We start from the raw sequence: 17,973 nt of genomic DNA on the forward strand, positions 1-17,973 counted from the left end.
CCCCTCATGCAGAGCTGCTGAGACAGACCATCACCCACCAGAGCATCAGCAATATCAGGATTTGGGATTTGGGACTGAGAAAATGGGCGGGAAGTCTTCAGAGTGTGCACGAAAGGATGTAAAATGCCCTGGCAAAATGTTGGAACTTGTTGGGATATCTCCGGCCCACCAAAGGCAGACAAGTAGCATGACAAAAATGCAAGCATTTTTCCAGCCCAGAATGCTGCTCAGAGGCACTGCCAGCTGCTAATCTTCCCCACAGTGTGCTGAAAGGCAAACAGAGGCACAAAGCTCCGGGCTTAGCTCCCCTCAGGTGTGACCGTGGTGATCTGAAAGGACCGCCCTGCTGGAGAATCAGTATTTTCCTGCTTTCCAGGCAGGTCTGTCCTGGGGAAGCTGTCAGAACAATGAAATCCCATTTGAGTGAACAACAGAAGGTGTGATCTCAACTCTTGTCACATTTACTCGTGCCATGGGGAAGAGAAAGCCATGCACCTGATGTGCCTCCAGCCAGCCTGGCTCGGCTCTACCCAGCCTTTTGCTGACCAGAAGCAGAGGTTGAAACGTTTCCTCCGTTAACTCTGAACCCTAATGACGGCTTTCAAGATGTGCTGTGCACAGTTTTGCAAGGAGATCGCTGCCTTGCCTGCAGTACTGTGAACTGTATTTAGTTTGCCAAGGGATCGTGTTCGTGCAGCGTGTTCCTCATCACATTCTCCTGGAGATTTAAAGCCTTTCTCACCGCCAGCACATGAATTCCCTCTTTTATCAGACAAAGACAAATAATCTCCTGGCATTTCAGCGTCTGCCTTCCCGTACTGCTTCTCAGGGCTCTCCCATTTCCTCCTCCTGAGCTGGCACCTGGAGAAGCCAAGGGCTGGTAAGAGCTCCTGTTAAGAGCTGCTGGAATTCCCTCCTTGTCTATGAGCTCCACTGTTTGAGCACATCATGAAGTGATGGCAGAGAGCTGCTGGGGATGCTGAGACCTGCAGGGGCAGAACATCACCGCCTCCTTCTTCTGGCTTTGTTGGAAAACGTGGTTGTTTTGTTTTTTTTTCACTGAAAAATGTCAATTTTGATCAAAGACACCCAGGGGCAGGTGTGGGCAGGCAGAGAGGAGCAGGCACAGGACCTCATGGCTCTGAAATAATGTAGAGCTGAGCCTGCTCCTGTGGGAGAAATTGCTTCTTGCAGAGTTCAAGGGTCACTTACAGGAGAGAGAGCAGATTGGAAACTACTTTCACTGAGGAAAAAAAAGTCAGACTCTCCTCCTGATGTGTTTTTAGCTTGGCCCCTGGGAACTGAGGTTCCTGCAGGTGGATTCTCCCACAAATCTGGCAGTGGAGCCAAAGCCTCAGAGCTGACCATCTTGCCGTGAGCTCATGGCACAGGCAGCAGGTGAGCACAGAGCTCAGCACAGGGATGCGAGGGCAATGGGGCACCCATGGTGGGAGGAGATTGCGGTGATGCACATTTGGTTCCGGAGGGAGGCTGTGGAGAAATTAAGCTCTGTGTTGGGCAGATCAGTACTGTGGGAGTTCAGGATTTCTCCAGGGCTGCAATCACTCAGTGACAACCCAGCCCTGATGCAAGAATTTCATTGCGGCCCACCAGCACCAGGGATTGGCTCATCTCACAGAGCAAAGGGGCACCAGCTGGTCTTCAAGGAGGAAAAAAAGTTGAAGACAAGGAAGCTGGAAAATCACAGACAACTCCCTGGAGGGAATCTGTAGAAAGTCCTGCATTGGACACGGCCTTGTGAAGCCATGGATGGGCTGGGATAGAGATGAGCATCAACAAGAAGTGGTTGGGGGAAAGGAACCACCTCTCTTTGGAAGCACCTCGCCTCCTAAGGTGGACAGCAAGGGCAGATCTCCTGCACTGCTATCTAGCATCCTAACCCTAATCCTAACCATAATCCTAAATCCAACCCCAGCCCTAACACTAATCCTAACTTTAATTCCAACCCCAACCCTGAACCTAACTGTAATCCTAACCCTGCAGCGCTGTGGGAAACCAGTGGAACCCATCAAGCAGAGGGAGTTGCTGTGGACTAGGGAGGAACAGAGCCAGGAGCCACCTCTGGGGGCCATGCACAGGGACCCTCCCAGCCAGCATCTCCGTGTCTTTGAGATGTGCCAGCCATGAGATGTCTAAGCTCTGCCCAGATGTGCATCAGAGACCAAGGTGGCAGGGATGTCTGTAGGACTTGAGGGGTGCTGCTGGCCACCAAAACCTGCAGAGATGGACTTGGCATTGACAGAAAGGAAGCAAGGGCTGCTCTTTGTGTCCTACCCTGGGACACAGATGTTGGGACACCAGCGATGGGACACCAGTAATGGGGCACCACTTGGCAGCAAGCCCATCTTCAGCCTCTGCCCTAACTGGGGTTAACCCAACACCTCCTGCACCCCAGCATCCCAGGGGGGGACTCTGCAAGGGCTCATCTCCTCCAGTTTGGCCCCAGTAGATGCTCTCTGAGCTCTAATCTGGTCCCGCAGCTCCCTCTATAGTCGATGGGGAGGGATGGGGCACACGGCCCTCTGTCCCTGCCACCAAGGGCTCTGTTCCCCCTCCTTTAGAAACCAAATCCTGCCTTCCTCCCAGGTGTGCCCATAACGCCTCTCATTTGTCATCATTTCTCTTCAAAAACCATGCACATCCATCCCTGAAAATGTAGGGCTGTTTTATGGCCAGGCCGTAAAACCTCATGGAGTTCTGTTCCAAGAAGATGACATCAGTGCCAATAATTTGTCCGTTACCAAGGCTGGGTTTAATCCCACGAGTTGACAGGGCACCGATCTGCCGTGGGAGGAGCAGGTGGAGGTTGGAAAGAGCCAGATGTGGGGTTCCACCATCAGCACCAATGGGAAAAGAAGAAAACACGACGAATGAGAAGCCTGGGTTGGTGCTTTGGGAGCTGTTCATGCTCTTGCAAAAATCACTGAGAAAGGAGGGAAAATTGCACTTGTTATGAGTTTTGGCAAGATGAACATTTGAGATTTGTGGGTTTTTGTTGCTAAGAGGGCAGCACAGAGGGTTTTGCTCCATGCACTTATTCCTGCTCCTGCTGTCTTTGGCCTCATCCCACGTGGTCTGCAGCCTCACACCATGCTCTGCCCATTGCATGGCTCTGCAGTGTGGCATCTCTGATCACCCACAACTTGTTTCTTTGCTGTTTGGCTTTCAGGGCTTTTTTTGCAAGAAGACAAGTGAAAGCACACACACAGGCAAGGAACACGGCACAGCTGCATCTAGACAGGACGAATGGGGCTGGATGCAGAGCAAACGTCCCCAGCAGATTTCATGGGACGTTGCTGGGAGCTCAGCTGCATGCATGCAGGGTGAATGACCATGCTGCATGTCCCCCAGCGGGTCCCTGCATTGGGGTAAACGGGGTACACGTGAAACATTCATATTTGTAACAATTATTTCAGAGCAGCCCTTGAATCGGGGACACAAAACGGGGGGAACATAAAACACGGGGACAGAACCAGCGCTCAGCAAAAGCCGGCGTTCAAAGGGATGCCTTCGCTGGAGGAAAGTCCATTTCGCCTGCTTTTGTATAGGATGGAGGATTACACCAACAATACCCCATTGCAACGGGTGTGAAATCGTGCTAATAGCCCGCGAGCCGGGGAGCTGCTCGCACACCGGCATATTGATTGCAGTGCTTTGTATCTGCGAGCGCCAGTGGCCACATTTTGTCACAACCTGTGGGGGGTTTGGAGGAGCGTTTCAATGCGGCAAGCTCAAGTTTCAAGAGCGGTGTGAGAAGGCAGGGAAAAGAGGAAAGAACAATTGTTTGAGGGGATGGATGAGCCCGCGTCTGGGAAGCGTGGGCTTACGGCATTGCGTTCGCAGGATTTGCTCTTATTTAAAACAGCAGAGCTTGGGCAGAGTGGGGGCTGTGAGCACTCGCCCATGCTGAAGTGCTGTCCCATGCCTTGCGGGGCTCCAGGAACCCCCTGCAGAGCGCCCTGTGGATGGGGAGTTCTGCTCCCACCTCCTGTCCTGGCCAAAGAGGGGACTTCAGAACTCTGTTTGTTGAGCAGAAAAGTGGATTTCCTGTTTTATCATTCTGTCTTCATCTGGAGGGGGGAAGCGGTTGGTGCAGGGCTCGGGGCTGCCCGTCTGGGGGAGTGCTGGTTTGCAGACCCAGCATCCAGTCCCAAATATGGGATCTGCATCTCCATGATGCACGGGAGTGAGAAAGCAGCTCTTGTAAACTGCAGACGCATCAGCACATCAGCAGACTGTTTGTGTCTGAGCTGGCAGGGGACAACCAGCACACTGTGAGGTTGGAACGGGGTGAGTTTTAAGGTCCTTTCCAACCCAAACCATTGTGTGATTTTATGATTCTGTGGTTTCATGATTCTGTGAGGCTTTTAGTGTCACTGGGAGGCTGGGGAAGCCGGAGGGACAAGGGCATGGAACTGGATGGGGACAAGAAACATCAGTGTGGTGGCTCAGCTGGGTGAGGGGGAGCAGGAGCACGTGGGCGCAGTAGGCAGACGAGAAGGGGCCATGCCACCCCCCTGCCCCACAGAGGTACCTTTGCAGGCCTTGCGGTGGGAGATGGGCTTGCTGAGGTCGCGGTAGAAGCCCTCCTTGCAGTAGTGGCAGTGCCGCCCGGCCGTGTTGTGCCGGCAGTTGAGGCAGACGCCGCCGCTCTTTCTGCCCGACAGCTTGTACAGCTCCATGTTGAAGCGGCAGCGCCGCGCGTGCAGGTTGCAGTTGCAGGCTGTGGGAGCACAGAGCACAGTAGTGCGTGGTCACCCCACGCAGCACATTCCCAGTGTCACCCGAGGGTGAAAGCTGCCAACCCACACCCATCCCTGGGCACAGTGGGGCTCTGAGGACATCCCACTGCCAATTCCCCCCAACCCGCCTGCCTCAGGTCTTCCATCACCCCCTTCCCATTGTTCCCATTGCATGAGTCCCAACGCGCACATTTGAGCCCTATGCACCATTTCAAAACCTTCCCCATCCTCTCCTTTCCTGGCGTTCCTTGCCATGCAGCACGCAGCCCTCACCTCTCCATCTCCATCCTACCCACCGCAGCCAACCAGGCACCAAAGCCCCCTGTGATGGAACGAAAAGCGCTGTGGCCGACCCACTGGGAGGTGTCCCATGTCCCCCCCGCACACCCCGGTGTCACCACCGCACCGCTTTTACACAGCGCTTTGGCAAAAGGCAACGGGAGGACTTCAAAAGCTCGACCCCGGGGCTGTCACGAGGCCGTCAGGAGGCGGTTGCTGTGCGCTTTGCAGGGTTTTACAGCTTGTTTTCTTTTCCCGTTGCTTTTGTTTGCTCTTTGCCCCTGAACAATGCAGCTGTGCAATGCCAGCCCGCAGCTGGGCCCCCCACGCGGCACGAAGGTGTCACAGCTCTGCGCTTGTCACCTTCCTTTTGAACAGAGACGTCTTAATCCCTCATTCCTTCCTGTTTACCTTATGGTGCTTGCCCAACACAAAGGCATGCGATATTTGCTTAATTATCAAATTTCAGCCCCGAAATTTACAGTGCAGTTCCGGGTTACTTATTGGGAACAATCCCCAGCTCGCTCTCAGTGCAAAGCTGCTGTGGGGAGCGCAGTCCTACAGCCACGTCCGCCCAGCAGGGCGTTGAGCCACTCCCCTGCTTCCCCCATGCGACCCCAGTTCCTGCAGGGAGCAAACCAGGGCCCAACCTCACCTCCCACAGACCCTAATGATGCAGAGTGGTGCTAAAACACGATTCCTGATGCCACAGCTCTGAACTGTGGCTTGCATCCCCTTGGATGAGCACCCAGCCAAATCTGTACTTGGTCCTAGATGAACAACACGGAGATATTTCTCCAAGTGGTGGCATGGAAAAGAGCTCCTTCTTCCCCAAAGCTAGAAGACGTGAATATTCTCTAAACAGCCTGAATGCTCACCTCCTCCAACAAGTTGTGTCGTGTCCAAAGAACTTTCACACTTTTTGGAAAATATGCACATTGGCTGGATTTGGGGAAGAAGGAACCCTTCTCCGAGCCATTTGTGTTGAAGGAAAGTTGGAGCTGGTTCTCCAGTATTTTGCAAGATGGCACTGGCATGTCCCTTTAAACGACTCAAAGTTGAGCCCACCCGGGGAGCGAGTGAAAATCTTTGCATTTCTTTGGGTTGGTCGATAAACAGAGATGTGTTTGCAAAGCCAGGACACAGAGCTCCCGGGGGTTTCTCAGGGTCTTTGCAAACATTTTGGCTGGTCCAGTGGGCAGAGTTGCATGGGAAGAGCAAGTGGGGTGCGTGGAGCTGCTGCCAGCCCAGGACAGTTTTTATGCTTCCAGAGATGCAAAAATCCTATGTCTGGAGGAGAGAAGAAGCTGGACCTCACAAGAGGCTGTGGGACCGTCTCTCCAATACCAGTGAACTGTGACACCCACAGCACAGCCGGCGCTGTCAGAGTTCCACCTGAGGCATTTGCTGGGCACCGGTCACTTCCTAACCCCACGCACTGGGATGCTTTCCATCAGCCCTTGCTGGGGATGAGGCTGGGACGAGTCACGGTGAGAGCTGATGATGGGAACACGGGGTGCAGAGCTGGGATGAAGGCACTGGGGAAAGGAGACACTGCAGGGCTCTCCTTGCTGAGGATCCATTGCCCGCTCTGCTAAAGCCTCTTGCCTGCTTTCAGACACCACTGGCCTGGCATTTGTTCCCAGCCACCGGGTTTGTTTCCCCACCACAGTGAGTGATTCTTTGGCAATCCATCTTTTCTTTCTATGAACGACTTTGCCGGCTGCAATAAGGAGTCACCTCCCACTGTCGGCATCACCCCTGCTCCTCACGCCTTGTGTCTCACCCTGCAGAGGAGGTGATCCACGTCTGGTGGGGAGCAAACACCCAGTGCTGCGAGTTCCCAGTGCAAGGTTTTAGCTCCTGTTGCTCAGATGAAACTCAGTGCTCCTGTCTCCCGCTCCCTTCTTTCCCTTCATTTGCCAATGATCTCCCTGCCTTCGTTATACACAGATGCACACAGGCCGTCCCTGCTGCTGACCCCCATAAAATGAAACACAGATATTCACAAGCCTGAAGGAAGGTGGGCTGGAAAGGAGGAAAGCTTCAGTATGGAGCTGGTCAAAGCTTTGGGTGCTCTATCCCCAGAGGCTCCAAAGGACATAGATGGGCCCTGGGCATCCTGAGTTATGGGGGCAGCCAGCCCATGGCAGGGAGATGGAGCTCTATGATCTTTATAAGGTCCCTTCCAACCTAAGCCATTCAATAAAACTCTATGATTCTACAAAAACACAACTTAAGGACAAACAGTTCTATCACAGATGGCCAAGGTGTGCAGGATGTTCTCGTAGGGGCAATGGAAGATCTGTGGTTGGAGATGCAGGCTGGCGGTGTCCTTTGTGTTGCCACCATACCCCCATGCCCGTGTCCCCCTGGACGCATTCTTCCCTGTGGTTTTCATTCAGCAATGACAATGTGGCCCTTCCAAATCACCCCACCCTTCCAAACTTATATTTTGGCCATTTTCAAGATGAAAATTGCTTTTTAAGCAAACGAAAAACCCCACAACATTTTGTTTTAATTTTTGTGAACAATAATTTGGGGGGGAGGGCGGGAAGGATGGGAGAGGATAGAAGAAGCCAGGGGCTGAAAACAATCTCTAAATTTGACTCAGTTTTATGAACAGTCTCAGTCTCCTCAAAATTATCCTTTTCCCAGATGAGTTTATTTTATTTTATTTTATTTTCACAAAAGAATCTGCTAGTTCAGTCTGAGCCATTATTTCTCTCCTGCAGGAGCAAGCCTCACATACTTCATACAACAAGGGCCATGCTGTCTATGCTTTAAGCCCCTGGAGACCTGCAGGCATTTGGGGGATCCTTTTTTCGGGTCCATATTTGGTTGAACACTGGCACAGGCTGCCCAGGGAGAAGGGGGGTCATCTTCTCTGGAGGTGTTTGAGAGCCGTGGAAATGTGGCACAGAGGAACGTGGTCTAATGGGCATGGTGAGGGTGGGTTGGGGATCTTAGAGGTCTTTTCCAACCTGAGTGATTCTATGAGTCGACGGGTAGACGAAGCAGCCACACTTGAATCTAAGAGCAGGCATGACGGGGATGGAGCACTTGGAGCCAATGGAGTGGAATGGGAAGGTCCCTGGTCCCCTGTGGCACCCTATGTGTGCGCTACGCCTGAGCGAGGAGGAGGGTGGGAACTCACTTTGTTAGCTAGGGACGGCCCAACGAAGGGGAAACCCACGGGATGCTGCGGCCACGAGGGAGACATGAGGTCTGTGCAGGATCCCAGGTTTTCCTGACTGTCAGCCCAAGGAGATGGATAACAGAACCACAAAACACACAGCCACAAACACGGCCGGCAGCTGAAGCTTGCTCACAGCAACACGTCCCAGCCCCACAGCCACACCGATAAGAGCTTTGTTTGCTCTCACATACAAAAATGCCAAACTCACTGTTTGGGCTTAAATATTTGAGACTGGGTGTCTGACTCAGGCTGAATGTTTTTGGAAGAGTTCCTGCTAAAATGATTCAGCTGCTAAGGAGAAGCGAGCGAAAAATACAGCACAGTGCCAACGCTAACAAGTTTGGGGATTTCTTTCCTTAAAGAAAATCTGTTGCCCTTATGGTTGAGGCCAAGGCTTAAAAAGAAAAACATCGCTCCCTGGTAGGGATGGGTCTTGTGCTGTCTCTAGGAAGAACTGCACAAATTTAGTTGAATTTGTCACTGAAATAGGACTAAATCCAATTTGAATTTGAATAAGCCATTGAAAAATGGGGGAAACGTTCTGTGTGAAATGGCATAAAGGTTGACAGGGTGCCCTGAAGATCTCTCTTGCAGTGGTCAACCCAAGCTCAGGAGCGAGGGCCAGCACCCAGCACCCAGCTCACACACCGGCGGCCAGTGGGAGCATCAGAACACTTGGCAAAGCCCAGCAACCCTGAAAAACACCCACAATGGCTGTGGTCTCTGGCATGTCCTTTTGGGAGTAAATAGAAACTCCAAAGCTTCTCAAAGCCCAGAAGGAGAAAGACCCATCCCATCAGATCAGCTGCTGAAGGTCACTTTGCCAGCACTCAGCGTTATCGCCTGCCTGCAGTGCCACAAGGCACAGAGCCTGTTCTGGCAGCACTGGGCACTGCTGCGACTTGACTGCAGCGCGACCTCATCCCTTCTCATTTCAGGCAAGATTTGTCCATAACTGCTGCACACTGATTCCTTCCAGGCTGACCTGAAGCACCGGTGTCTCAGCAGGTATTTCCTGCTGCTCGTGTTCCCCCTCACAAAGCACCACAAGCAGAGCGAGACGGACCTCTGGGAGCTGTGCTGCTCGGGTTAGGAGCCAGATCTGCCCAAGCTGTGAGCAGCAGAGGTCTCCCCACTGCACACGTGGCGAGCAGCTGCTGGCAGTGATGCATCCCACCGCTCTGTGTCTTCCTGCCCGAACCCTCAGGGACATCCCCAGTGACCTCCAGTGGCCCCTTCAGAGCAGCGAGGATGGATGGAAACCTGTGGGCCTGCCGTGTGGCACTGACATGTTGAGATGTGTGGCAGCTCCTCACCCGCAGCGTTTTAGCCCAAGACAAAGGCGCTCTTACTCAACACAGGATGCGGATGACAGCGAGCTGAGCCCTGGTGCAGCACACAGTGCACAGAGTGACTGGAGATGGGCTGAAATCTCCCCTGCTTCTTCCAGCCTGGGGTTGGCTGCTCTTCAACTGAGATGCTCATGAACAAAGCTGCCAGAGATGGAAGCTCGATCCCTGTAGCTCAGATCCTGAGCTCAACACAGAGCGGGGAGTGATACTCTCTGGCACCCAGCAGGAGCCCCCTTCTTGCAGCAGAAGCAGGAAGTTTTCTCTTTATGCCAGGTATGATGGAGAAAGGCTGCAGATAAGATCCAGCCTGGAAGGAACTCGACTAACTTATTGTTTTAGAAAGGAAAAGTCAAGAAATGAGCTCTCTATTTCAGTTGGGGAGATGATGCCAGGCTGTCATCAGCCTTTTTTTCATGTAATTGCACCATCCGTATCTGGCCTCCTACGGTCATAAATGCTTGGAAATGCATTGTTTGCATCCCATAATTTATCCAGCAGGGAGCCCCGGCCATGGGCTGACCCCAAGGTGCCCCAGCATGGAGCCAGGACCCAGCAAACACAGCACATGGGGCCACCACAGTCACAGCACTGTTCCCACTCCGAGACACTGTTCCACAAGGCTTCCTGCACTCGCAGTGAGGGATTGTGCTGGACACTTAAGGGTTAAAGCCACAGCAGAAACAGATATTGAAAGAATTTGCACATTCAGAGCAAAGTTTACTTGAAATGCAAAAGGCGCAACGATGCAACCAACCCAGCAGAGAGGCGACCGACTGAAGAATCTGTATGAAATCTGCTCAGCCTACAGAGACACAGACAGCCCCAGCTGCACTCCTGCAAACCGCCCTGGGGAGCAGGACACTGGGAACCAACAGCCATGGACTGACAGTCAAGTGGGGTGACGACAATGCCAAGAGAGTGACAGTGATGCTGGGAATGTGACAGTGATGCTGGGGGGTGATGGATGCTGAGTGGCTTCACACCCCCTGGAACTGCAATGCCATTGGGGCAGCCCCTACCCCTCTGCCTGTGAGATCGGGCTTTTGCTGAGCTGGGGTTGAAGCACCACCAGAATGTGTTGAGGAGTGTGTTGTGTTGTTTTAACCCCAACTCATTTCCCAATCCCATCTGGAGCTGGGCCAGGGGGATTGTTAAACCAGCGCCGGGCAGATCTGCCACTGGAGCTGCAGTCCTGAAGCCTCTGAGTATGGCTGGTGGTCACTTCTGAGCCCAGCACTGTGCCCCTCCGAGGCGACATGGAGCCAGTGGCACTGCACTGTGCCACCGTGTCACTGCAGCTCAGTGCAGCAGCAACCCCCTGCCCACTGCCAACTGGTTCAGCTCAGCAACAAACGGCCCCAAAAATCTGTGCTCCTAAGTTCCCCAGTCTCCAACAGGCGCAGGGAAGGTGCTGCCATGACACTGCTGTAGGTCCCAGTGTGAACCTAACAGTGCTGTGCCTCAGTTTCCCTTTCAGGTGACAGCACTGGGATGTTCTGGCTGCAGGAAACCCTTTTCCCTTTCTTCTTTTGCTCCTTTCACTCCATACCCTCTGAGCTGTTAACCTGAGCCCTGCGCAAGCCCTGTTCTGTTCTTAATACCCAGTGCAGGTGTGAAGGGCCATGATGTCCCTGTGTGCTCAGCACTATTTGCATCTCTGGGGCTGTGCAAAGCCCTCCTTTGTGGTGCGGCTGAGCCTGGGCAAACAGAGCTGGCTTATCTCAGGGGAGGTTATCAGGGAGCTCAGACAGGAGGAAAACTCCACTCTATGTGCCTGACCTCCCCATCACCGCTATCATTGCTGTGGACATGGATGCACTTTGAGGAGGTGCTGCTCACTGTGCTCCCAGAACCCAGGTGGGTGTCGGGACCGCCCTGCACCGCTCTGCTGGTGATTGGAGATTGGGGCTTTACCAGAAGCAGGCAGGCTTATCCCTCTCATCAGAACTACTGTTAACGGATGGCCATTGGCTGCTACGTGCTGGTGTGCTGGGAGTGAGGTGCTGTCACCCGCTCCTTGTGCAACCCCAGTGCTCCGTGTGCAACTCCAGTGCTCCTTTTGCAACCCCGCAGCTTTCATGTGCTCAGCTCTCACATGGGTGCTATGGAAAGGTTGGGATGTGGCATCAGCCACGATACCATGAAGCTCCAGGCCCCCAGCTGACACTTTATCCCCTGCTGTCAGGACACTGCACGCGAGGCAAGTGTTATCAGACCCCATTAATTAGCTTATCACAGGCAATTAGCTCCACAGCTCAGCCTGCCCCCGGGGAGCAGTCTGCAGATCTGAGTGGTTTCAAACATGCATTCATAGAACTGCAGCATCTTTGGCTTGGAAGGGACTTTAAAGACCATGCCATTCCAATCCCTGCCGTGGGCAGGAATCCCCCCAGCTCCGCTGTCAGTGCCCACCACGGCCTCAGGCAGCTCCAGGGATGGGGCACCCACAGCTCTGTGCCGGGGTCTCACCACCGCTGGGCATAGAGGTTTCTCTCCCTTTTCTTGACTCCTTCCAAACCCCCCGCAGCCCTCACCAAGATGTGAGGTTCACATTCAGCCTCTCGGTGGGAGAGCTGCTCCGTGCTTCAGCTGAAGCTCATGAATTTTGCCCAAGTGCTGCAGAGAGAGGATTGCATTTCTCCCAAGGAAGCCGCATTTCCTCCGCTTCCAGCACCCGGCCGGGAGCAGGGCTGCTGTGTTTCACTCTGTATTTTGCTCTGGCCCCTGCTTTTGCGTTTTGGCTGCTGCTCGGAGCCAAACCTCTGATCCTGCTGCGGCTCATTTTCAGGCGCGTGTGCCCCAGAAACTTTTTTTCTTTCTTCTTTTTTTTTTTTTTTTTTTTTTTTTCCTAAATGAATTTTTCATACGGAATTCTTTTGCCTGATGGATGCAGTGAGAAACTATTTCCCAAACAGGAAAGAGAGAGGACCTCCCTCTCCCCCCCCCCCCCCCTCCTCCTCCCTCTCTCCCGTGGATGTTTTTAATAACAACATCAATTGTCTGCAGAAGACTTATTCCTCTCTGACCTCAGAACAACTCCTGGTTAGCGCATTCCTGCGTGGCTGAACCACGAGCCGGGATGACTTCACCGAAGCTTCCTATAGCAATGCACAGCGAGGGGGAGATGCTGGCGGTGGAACCAGGGCTGTGCTGGGGCTGAGGATGCTGCGCCAGTGATTTCTGTGATGTTTCCACCCCCTGCTCCCCCAGCCCTGCCTCTCTTCCTCGGGGACAGCCCTGCTGCCCATTGTCCCCAAGACGCTGGAGCTGTTCCTGATGGTGCCAGCTCCATGGGATGCCAGAGGTTTCGCAGACATGAACACAGCCCAACATCTGCGCCCTGCTCTTGCATTAAGGCCCTTAAGAGCCCAATTTGCACATTCTCAGTCCTTCAGGGCTGCACCGCAGCCATGCTCGCAGGACCCGAACCCAGAGCCTGTGGCATCCCACCTCGGCTGTGGGGCATTTTCCAGCCCATTAGTTGTAGCATCTTGGGACCAGCTGGAGCTGCTCGCTGAGTCCTGAGCCGTAAAGAGGAGCTGATTTTCCTGTTAGGTCATTGGAAATACCCATCTGGGCATTTTGGAAATGCAGCGTGTTGGTTTTCTGCTGCAAAAGGGTGCTGGAAAGCCACAGCCACCTCAAAGCAGCAGGAGGAGGGACAGTGAGCAGCAAGCAATCCAACCAAATGAGAGTTTGGGAGGATCGGGTAAAGCATTTCTAAGGCCTGAACTACTGGCAGACTGGAGGAAGGGAATTGTGCAGGACAGCAGATGCTCTGGCATGAGCAGGGAGACAAGCTGCAGCTCAGCCCACCTCCGGACAGAACAGCTTTTGCAGTTCCAGTTTGGCCAGAGAAGCCTGCGCTCACTCCCTCCCCAGGATGGGAACCCCACAGGGCTGGGAGAGCCCCACACTATGCCTATGCCTACCAACAACCTGTTAGCCCCACAAGAAGTTTGAATCCACCAAGAGACCCAGAGACTCATTAGCTCCAACCACAGCACTGCGAGGCAACATGCACAATCCCTCCCATGGAGGATTTCTGGCCATGGACCACCAGCCCTGGGGAAGGCCAGCCACCCACAGGTGACGGCAGCCACCAGCCAGGTGTCACATCCCTCACTCAGCAGCGAGCAGCTGCCAGGCACACCACTCCCTCCCGCCTTCCCAAACCAAACCTTACAGTGTCTGTGGTTTGCCCGCTGCTGCTTTTAAGTGCTTGTTTGCCACGGTTTGCATCTCTGGCACAAAGCTTGCCGCAGCCCTGGAAATAACCCCGGGCTGAAGGCTGATCCCTGTGGCAGGAAATAAACATAATTTTGTAAGCATTAACACGCAGCAGAGCACCGGCAGGAACACGCGGCATTTCCGAGGAGCCCAGATGTTTGCACAGCAAAGGGCTGCTCCCCTCGCGCGGATGTCAGGGAACGCTCAGAGCCTCCAGGGATGTTCCTGCATTAGGAAAAAATGTCTTTGAAATCCACAGGAACAGAGGCTCCGGCGAGGAAAATGAACCCATGGAGCACCACCTTGCCATAGGGGCTGGGTGAGCGGAGTCACTGGGCACAAAGCCAGCCAAGGAGGGCAACGTGCCACGGGGAGGCCAATGGCACGACACAGGTGAGGCAGAGGTGACTCAGCTCTCAGCCGTGTGGTGGAGTCTGAAGCCCTCTGAGGTCCTTATGGGCTTGAGTCTGGCTGGACTGAGGTGGGATGGCTGCTGCTTCCATGCCCTTTTCACCTCAACCTTGAGAACCTCAACTCCCAAGCAAAGAACCAAATAAATCTCCACCAGGACAAACATTATTTCTTCTTCTCAAGCCAAACTCAGACAATCAGCCCACAGCTCTTTCTGATGTCCCCTCCAGAGCTGAAATCTCCTTCACCTTTAGCCAAACACGTTTCCCAGATGGACAAAACCCTTCTTCTCCCTTTGAAAGCAAGCAGAGCAGATTCTTCCCAGCTGCAGTGAGAGGAGTTTATTTATTGCTTTTGTTGACAAATAAACTAAACTGACAGTTGAAATCTGGAGTATTTGCCATAAGAGCAGAACTGGGGCCATCAGCTGGGGACTGGCTGGGTGCAATGGGCACAGTTCTGGGGCTTTGGGCACAGGGGCAGCTCTAAGGCATGCTGCAGTCCTACCCACAGCCCCATGCTTTGTTGGGTGGTGGGAAGGATTCCACATTGCTCAGTGCTGGAGGATGAAGGAGCAGAGACAGAGAAAGGTCTGCAGCCACCGTCCATCACCACTCATTTACGACCAGATTCCATTTAGAGGTGATACCCCAAATGGATCATTTCCATTGGGTTTGAGAGGATCTGGGACTTGGTAGCATCAGCCCAGAGAGGTGGTGCTGCTTGCCCTGCTTCCCATCCCATCTGCCCATGGCAACAGAGCTGTAGGATTCCGGGCATGGTGCACTGAGGATGCACATTCGTAGTGAGGCTTCATCGACATCAAACCGTGGAGAACAACTTTCATACTCACTGCCACTTGTCTCATATATTTATTTAACAAACCCCAGAGCCTCTTATTTTGGGTAAATACAGTCCTGAATCAATACCAATCAGACTGAAGTGCAGGAAATGCACCTGGAAGGGAAAAGCATGGCTTCCAGAACAGCTGGATGTGAGAATCACACACAGAATCACAGAATCGTAATGGTTGGAAGGGATCCTTGGGGACCATCAAGTCTAACTCCCCTTCTAAAGCCCTGGGATGCTCAGTAGGTCTATGAGAGAGGGAGCTTCAAATCTGCACCCTGCCACGGCCCTTTGGGTTGTTCTCCATCCACGCCAATGACAACAGGAGCAAATGTTTCATTCCTGTATCCCTATCTGGGCTGCACTCTGGCTTTGCTATTGAGGCTGAGCAGTACCAGCTGCAGCCACTGCACCCAACACATCCCCTGCTCTGGGCAATTGTTCAGCCCCAATCTTGCTCAAATCATTTTTAACCTTCCACCACTTTGGCTTTGGCAGAGCCAAGGACACTCGATGAGTAGCCCACTGGAAGCAGCACTCCCTTCTATTTGCCTCTTCAGGTGGTAATGGGCTGAAAATCGCCTGTAATCCCTCTGAATAAACCATGCAGCCATGGAACGGAATCAAACACCACTGCATTGTGTTCATCTACTTTCAACACAGCTGCTTCCACCACCCAAGATAAAGCAGGATCTCACAGCCAGGAGAAGAGGGAGGAGATGTCCAGCAGATCCCCAGCCCTGGACTGCAGTTCTCACCTGCCCTACCCTCAGCATCCCTGCCCTTCCCTTGCACCCACAGGCTGACTGCAGCTTTGCCTCCCTGAGCTGGGGCTGCTCAGGCCAAAACGAACAAGGCCTCACCTGGGAAGAAGCCATGAGCTGTGCTCCACACGTAGCTCTGTGTCAGTGAAAACAACTGCCCCGTGCCAGGCTAAATACAATTCCCCTTTTCTTACTTATATAACACGGTAACCTTCTTTTAACACTCACTGTATTCCTGGCACAACAAAGCATTACAGAGCCCTTATGTTTCTTGGCCACAATGGCCAGGACCCTCCAAGAAAACCAAAGTTGACTCAGTGCTGGCACATTTTGCGGCTGCTCATTGATGTGGGGCACTTAGTATGCTAAGTACTGGGTGCTTGCTAGGGGCAGGGTGCACAGGCCTTGTTCTGGTGGCTTTCTGCCTTGTGTCATGCTGAGCTGGGTCCAAGCGGAGAAGTGTCAGCACAGCTCAGGCTGCTCAACATCTCTTTCCTGCTTGGGGTGCCCCTGAGCATATCTTTGACCCAATCTGGGACCTTCACTGGTTCTTCCTTTCTCCAGCCATTGAGATCTTGGTTTGGTCCTTCCTCACACCAACCACAGGGATCTTTGTTTCTTTCTCCAGGTATAGGGATCTTGGTTTAGTTCTTCCTTCCCCCAGCCTTAGAGATCTTGATTTGGTTCTTTCTTTCTCCAGCTACAGGGATCTTGTTTTGGTTCTTCATATCTCCCGTCACAGGGATCTTGGTTTGGCTCTTCCTTTTTCCAGCCATAGGGATCCTGGTTTCCCGCAGGAAAGGGAAGAGTGAAATTTCAGCTTTAAAACTGAGCCACAATCCCTGGACTGGAGGTCAGTCTTAGCTTGTAAGGAAAGCAGTGGAGAAGGGTTAGGTTGAAGATGGATCTCCCTAACGCCGAACACAGGTGATGATGAAGACAGGGAGTGACACAAGGTCCACGAGGATCACTCCACTCCCGTTTGCTGCGGGTCGCAGCCTGCTGAGCCCACAGCCTCCCGGTTCGTCAGGTCAGCGGTTGTTTGGGAAAGGTGCCTCATTAGCTCCGTGTTCTCCAAGAACATCAGAGCCTTGGCAGGGCCGAGCAGCAGGCTGGGGTTAGCAAAACAGCCCGGCGCAGACAGACGCTGGTGCATCCCAGCAGCCCTCGGACGTGCTGTGGGGACGCGTGCTCACGCCAGGGATGTGCATTCCACCTCATCCCAAACCCTTCCGGATGCTGGGAACAGCCCGTGTCCGTGGGAAGACGCGCCGGGAGATGCATCTGGAGAACAAAGCCTCCTCGTCCTGCCCGAGAGACAGCGGCCGCCTGGCTCCTGCCGGCATTTCTCCACTACAAACGCGTGCTGCGGCCAAGAGCAACCTTCCCAACATCCAACACGGCGCTCCTTCGAGCGGGTGTCCCAGGGGACCAGCCCGGCTGGAAATGTCATTAGCATGTGTCACCTCTGCCTGCTTGGAAGGATTAATCAGAACAAGGAGCTCACTTTTTAATGAGCCTTTTCATGGTGCGTTACCGAGGGAGAAAAAAAATAACCCCCCTCAAGCGAAACAGATTTTCCAATAAAATTTATAGAGCATGAAAAGGGCTTCTGGCGCTGGGGTTCAGAGGTGGCTGGCCTCGCACAAGCTGCACCACCCTCCTCCTCCTTGGAGGGTGAAAACAAAACAAACAAGCTGGGAAATGCAGGGAGCAGATAAGAGGAGGCATGTCCTCAGTGAGCTGCCTTTGTTGGTGAGTGACACGGGGATGGGTAAACCGAGTGCTCTGCTGCATCCCTGAGCCTGCCAGCACTGCTCTGGGACGGCAGCACTGGGACGTGATTGGGCACAGGGCAGGGCCGTGGGCAGTGCTGGCACTCAGGCAGTGTGGCACTCAGGCAGTGCTGGCACTCAGGCTGGCACACCAAGGAACCTCAGCCTCACAAAGTGATGCTTGCCTTGAGGAGCTTGCAGTGTGCCCAGAAAGGGTGCCCAGCATCCCGTATGGGGAAGGACGGGGGGTTGGAGCAGCTTTCCATGCCATGTCAAGAGAACAAATTATTCCTGTGCAGCCCACCCTTCCCTCCAGTAGCGAGTAATCCCTGCAACCATGACAGCCACTTC

At 53.5% G+C, this 17,973-nt stretch overlaps 1 protein-coding gene across 1 annotated transcript in view; it reads right to left on the reverse strand.

The window, feature by feature from the left end:
• Window positions 1–17,973, reverse strand: part of NTN1 (netrin 1) — a gene marked incomplete at both ends in the record, with an annotated part of 47,278 nt that overhangs the window by 8,487 nt on the left and 20,818 nt on the right. Inside the window, one exon of the mRNA XM_079544508.1 lies at window positions 4,556–4,744. Within this exon, the coding sequence (XP_079400634.1) occupies window positions 4,556–4,744 (189 nt within the window). The remainder of the gene's footprint in view (window positions 1–4,555; window positions 4,745–17,973) is intronic.

This window comes from Tetrao urogallus (genome assembly GCF_951394365.1).
Source record: "Tetrao urogallus genome assembly, chromosome: 18".
NCBI classification, from domain to species: Eukaryota; Metazoa; Chordata; class Aves; order Galliformes; family Phasianidae; genus Tetrao; species Tetrao urogallus.